General features: G+C 35.4%; 1 protein-coding gene across 1 annotated transcript; it reads left to right on the top strand.

Moving 5' to 3' along the window:
* The first annotated feature begins 1,066 nt into the window (after window positions 1-1,066).
* On the top strand, window positions 1,067-3,341 carry LOC134853167 (uncharacterized). Its single transcript, XM_063869124.1, has 2 exons — window positions 1,067-1,925; window positions 2,437-3,341. The coding sequence occupies exons 1-2, from the start codon at window positions 1,540-1,542 to the stop codon at window positions 3,290-3,292; spliced, it is 1,242 nt and encodes a 413-aa protein (XP_063725194.1). The 5' UTR covers window positions 1,067-1,539; the 3' UTR covers window positions 3,293-3,341.
* The last annotated feature ends 2,659 nt before the right edge of the window (window positions 3,342-6,000 follow it).

Here is a 6,000-nt window from a genome sequence, read left to right as displayed (position 1 = left end):
CGCTTACCAATAAAAAACAATTGCTGATTTTTGACTTTGGAAACCTGTGCAGGCTTCTCATGGTGGTCCTGTAAAAGATCGGCAAATGTGCTGTTATAGCTAATTGTAAATTGAATATGCATGTATAATAGATTTTAATTTTAAATCTGTGCTACAGCTTTGCAAGGAAAAATCTGACTAAAAATCGAATTTTTGGTTAAACTTTGTTCGAGTTTGTTTTTTGACGTTGAGTTCGACTATGCTGCTAATTTGTGACTGACTTCCGGGTTAGATTATGTGTTCGGCTAGAAGTTCCGTGCGACAATGAATTACTGCTCAAACTATAATATCTGGTTTGTCCTCTGTGACCGAAACATAAAGTCATAATTTCGACTCGGGAAAGAAAGGAATAAAAAATGATCCTTTTGGAGCGTTGTGTGAAAGCCCATTTAGAAGACTCTCTCCAAACACAGCACTCTCTCCTTCGCCTGAATGAATTATTTCTTAATTAAACACCGGAAATTGGTTTATTTATAGGGCGATCGAATGACAATATTCCCGCAGTGGTTCCATTAGCTATACCCACATCGCGACATTTGCGACTTTATGTCCACACATTCCAGAATTTCAAACGCACGCGACTTTGCAATTTGGGTCCCTGGTGGTGCGACGCGGTGCGACTTCCAAAGTATGGGCCTATGTTTGGGAGGAACTCGACCCGGGCGGAACAAGTTCATTTCATTAGAGCTCTCTCTCTCTCTCTCTATCTTGGTTTGGTTCAATGAAGCGGCATTGGTTTTTTCTCCAATGCTTTCCTGTTATCATCAGTAACTTTTCAGCAAGCTTCACAATCTCACCACTTAAACTTGGTTGATCCCTGTTTGATGATATTACACTGCTATGATTCAATCAGCATCGAAAGGTTCAACTTCGAGGAGGAGTTTTGTGACGTATTTGACCCCCATTTTAAAACTGGTATTTCGATAACATTCTTTGTGAGCATAAAAATATCAGCGTATATAACAATATATAACAATTGAGACTTTCGTGATAACACGATCGAATTTTTCGCTGTTTAGGCTTGTTGAACATGACCTTGTATATTTGTTCTTGTTGTTATTTGTTGGTTCATCTCACCATCATTGAAGTATCAATTTTTCATCATCATGTGATGGCAAGCATTGCGACAGGTTTCAATTTGTAATTGGGTTTGTATTTGTTTGATCGAATAGCTGCCAAATTCTTCAATTCTACACATTGTAAAAATCTCTAGCAATTATTAAGTCAGTCATCCTGATTGGCAGAGCTTCCTGGTTTCAGCTGTCGAGATTGTTTTTCTGTCAAAATCTGAAATTCTGTCGGAATTTACGATCAAAAAGTTAGAATCTAAATTACAAATCAAGGAACAAACGAAACTTGCAGAGGCCATAAATTTAGATTGTTTGCTACCTATAAAAAAAACTTTGTCCCTGAAACTTTTCCAAATAATGATCATATAAATAACAATAAAAAACTTTTCACTTTTGTTGACGAAAATTCGTTATTTAATTTTTTTCTCAAATGTCGGAAGAAGTTATATATTGTTATCCCGGAACTTTTTACAATCGATCTATTGACGATAACACAAACTTCAACTCGGGAACGATCGCCGAAATGAAAAAATATGGTTACACAACCCTTGCTTTCATAGTTCTACTATCATCGCCTTTCCTAATATTTCCCCCATTTTACCTCAAAAAACTTAATACAACCAGTCGTAAAATAGTAGCTATGATTATTCTTTCTGACGCAGTTTATGCAGCTTCTGTATGCATTCGGATTTTGCTCGGAGACAAGTCGAAAAACTATGATTTTGAGCCCGAAGAAATTGAAGCAGGATTGGAGGCGACGCTCTGCTTCAGCGCCGACTTTATGTGCAACGTTGGACTATCATCGTCGTTGATTTGGTACGCTACTTTTCTTTTCAGCTTGATAGTTTTAGGTCTTGTTGAAAATATATGTACAGGTAGTTAGTTCTTAAAGTTTTTGATTGAAATAACACCCATTGGATTAAATTGTGATAATATGTTGTTTTTTGACCAGATAATATTTTTTGACCAGATAATATTCTGATAATATTTTTAACCAGAACCACCAAAAAAAAATGTCGGACAACCAATTCGTACTAAAACTGAGATTCAGCTTATCATAAAGCCCTTATCTGAATCCACTTTAAGTTTGAGTGTGCGTAGGAGTTGAATTTTAAAAATCTGACAAATAAAAATTTTATCACATGCTAAATAATGTTAGCTTAGATTATTTTACGATTTGAACACAACGTATACGTTTAAAAAAAATTGAATGTCCTTGGATCGATTTTTCGGAACCTTCTTAAATTGTCATTCTTTCTGGCCAATAAAGACAGCTGACAATTCAACTTGCAAACATTCGTCCTCAGCTTCCAAATTTGTGTTTCAGGACAACTCTTTTGTTTTTCAACCTGTTTCTGGCTATCGACGAGCGATCAAAAGTTCCTTCGTGGTTTAATGACCACAAATTTCTGGCCATGAATCTAATAGGATGGCCACTTGGATTTCTGACCAACGTTCCAGAAATTATGTATCTTGCAACTTACAAGATTGTATATAGTAAATCATATATCACCAATGCAGCTTGTCGGCTAAATTACACTTATGTCGAAAAGAACAATCAATGTATAGTTGATACACATGGGAAGACTGTGTTGTTCACTACAAACGTAATCACCCTTCTGCTAATTGCAACTATATGGGCGCTTCTTCTGGTTGTGGTTTATAGAGCGAGAAGTTCATATAGACGAAACAGTCGCCAAGCCGAATTAGAGGCCAATAACTCGGTGGTTCGAATGACTGGTTCGTCAGTCGCACGTGACTATTCCTTAAAAATCTACAAATGCTCTCTACAATTTTCGATACCGAGTTTGGTGTACTCATTTGCATTTTTGCCGATAATTTGTGTGTCCTTCTACGAGATTTATAATGGACCTGTTCATAACTTTGCCAATTTTGCTCTGACTTTCTGGGTTATTTTCGACGGAGTTTTCATTGCAATTTGCAACATAATATTCTACGGATTCCTCAGTACAACATTCAGATCAGAAATGACTATTATGTTTAGACATTTTTTTCTGAGTTGTGAGAAATTAAAATTGCGCTTCAAGGTCAAACAACCACGAGAATTTAGTGTGAATGGCTGTGGCATTGATGATAATACCGACTGTTTGTCTCCGATTGGCTCCGATGACGCATTTAATTTTGAATCTGACGATGGAAGTAACGAGATTTATATCGACTAAAAACTATTTTATCAAGTTTTAATAACCTCCTATCAAAAACTTATCGACATATGATACCTAATTTGAAAAGTAGTTTGATTAAAATTTATTTTAAAAGCTCAAATTAAGCTGAAGCAAAAGTTAGGGACCAGCTATTTCCACCCAAGTTACGAAATCGTGATCACGAAATTGTTCACTTGGTTAAAAGTAATAATATTAATCAGCCGATCAGGTTTGAGCATAGTACAAGCAGACCTTACTGGTCACCGAATTTGACATTTAATTTTAGGGGGAGATTGTTCACTTGGTCTATTGAGGGGAGAGATTGTTTAACTCAGTCAAATTTGGGACTCGAATATCCTAGACAAAAAAGTAACGTTTTTGACTTCAGCCGAAATTGTGGCCAAACCTAGGAGCAAACTGTAAGTTTTGACTTTCAAAGTCGATCACATGTCAGTTCTCAATCAAAAAAAAATTGTCGAGACGCGAATTTGGGTCGAGTTTAAATAATCACCATACCGCAAGCTCAATTGAAACATTTGAAATTTGGTCAAGCACGGTCGAAACATACCGCGAGTACGGTAAAAAGATACGGCTAACACGGTCAAAATATATCAAAATTTGGCTGAGCATGGTCGAAATATCGCTCCAGAAGGATCGAAATATACATCAAGCACTTTCGGAACATAACTCGAGCACGGTCAAAACACAACTCGAAAAGTTGCCGGTTGTTTCGCGGTGTGACGAACCAAACCGAATAGTTTTTCAGATATCAACCAATTTTTTTAAGCCTCATCCACAAGAAGAAAAAAATTAGTTCGAAGTAATTAATCTATACAAAGCAGTTAAAACTCAAAAAACTTTAACAAACTTTTTCTGGTGAAAAATTCAATCTGGAGTTTTGCCCGAAAGTTGTAAATTAAAACGTTTAATTTTGGATAACTCTTTTTAATTAAAGCTCGAAGCATACCGAATTTGGTAGAGACGAACAAAATATGCTTCGATTGGATCGAACAAAGTCGAGCACTTTTTTTTCGGTCAAAAAGTCGAAGCATACCTGACATTGGTCGAGACGATTGAAACATACCGCATTCTCGTAGAGATGGTCGCAACATTAAGTGAGCACTTTGAAAAAAACTGATGAATTTTTTCATTATATTATTTTTTTATCAAAAAGCTGAATACTCTTAATGCAAAAGTCTCAGATTAGTTTATGATATTCCTATCGAGCTAAAGCTCTGCATCGATTTTTAACTAACCTCCTCCAAGCAAAATTTGCTAGTAAACGACAACTGAATCAAGTAAAAAAAACTAGAAAATCAGAGAGCAGATTGAAATGATAAAACAATCTGAGTTTAAACACTGCTTGTGTTCGCAGACCAAAGCGACAGTTTTTGACGTAAGTAAAGACGAGTTGAACTTACTTTTTAATGAAGCACAAGTTGCCAAGACAACAAATTTCCTACGCTAGGTAACACGCTAGGTAGAAGTCCCACGCTAGGTAGAAGAGCAAAGAAAAAGTTTAGCGTCTTTTAACTTGTAGTAGTGATTTAAGTTATCTGAACAAAACGAGTGAAATTGATATATGTACACTCCTTTTTCTGAAAGTGTGTTTTTTTAGACAAAACTATTTATTTGTGTTTACAGTAGTAAAATAAATCATTGTGGTTACAGTAGTAAAATGGTATCATTCCATGTTCTAGACCGGCTCTAAATTAAGACTAAATATTTTACGCTAAAATTTCATAGTTACTAGTTTAGCAATTCATATCAAAGGGGAACTGCTGGTGTAGCCTGAGGAATGGAATAATCTCCAAAAGTTTGCCAGAAATGTTTAAGAATCATTTCGGCTAAAATTGTTTTCTAAAACACCTTCAAAATTTTTAGTTATCGCACAAATACATAATGTTCTGTGCCCAATGTAGGAGTCTTTACCTAAAAAATGCCGAGTGGTTTGTAATTTGGTCATCAATTCGCCAAATAATAGGGAGAAAAAATTAACCAATTTCGGCTTAAATATTTGCTTCAACTTTGCAAAAAACTGCATCATATCATTTGTGATTAAACTCTAGAGAGTGATAAATATTATCATTTTTTGTCTGAAATGATTAAAATTTGAGAACTGTTTTAAACGTTAGCTCGTGTTCTTATTACCGGACAAATTAAATCAACACTGTGCTATAAAAACAAAATAGCTTGCCTCATGTTGGTTTAAATGGTTTCTGAGCCAGGTAAAGTGACTGTTTAGTCATCAATTGATTGAAATATAACGCGCGCTTGCCATACCAAGTTCACTAAATCTGTAACTTTCAAACATCCAAAATTTCACATTAAATAATCAAAATAAATTTTTAAAAAAAAAATTGAGTGGCTACATAAAGCATCGAAATGGTTTGAGTATATACACTGTGTTTACTCCTCCGAAAGACAGAACAAGATATTTCAGTAGCAAGACCCAAAAAAGCTATCCACAATCTTTTTGCATCAGGTTTTCGATATGAGCTTTGTTTCCTAATATGCAAAACAATTTTGTTGGAAGGACTCGACAGACCAAATTTTTCATTTGACGCGTTGTCGGTTGTAACGAAGCGGACATCTTAAATTTTCAAATATTTGGGTATCTTTTCATTAGGAAGCCTCGAAACTGTGATGTACAAAGACTAATAGACACCTAACTCAGTAAAAAGAGCTGATCGAAGTTTATACGCCAATTATGTAGTTTGCCTTGA

Source organism: Symsagittifera roscoffensis, chromosome 8, assembly GCF_963678635.1.
Source record: "Symsagittifera roscoffensis chromosome 8, txSymRosc1.1, whole genome shotgun sequence".
Lineage (NCBI taxonomy): Eukaryota > Metazoa > Xenacoelomorpha > Acoela > Convolutidae > Symsagittifera > Symsagittifera roscoffensis.
Note: the sequence above shows the minus strand (reverse complement) of the source record. Positions and strands in the feature narration are given on the sequence as shown.

What these genes read in the sequence shown, in the direction of transcription:
- LOC134853167 (XM_063869124.1), top strand. Translation starts at nt 1,540, where the DNA reads ATGTCGGAAGAAGTTATATATTGTTATCCCGGAACTTTTTACAATCGA. An exon ending in CTATCATCGTCGTTGATTTG is followed by an intron (nt 1,926 to 2,436) that starts GTACGCTACTTT and finishes TTTGTGTTTCAG; the next exon opens with GACAACTCTTTTGTTTTTCA.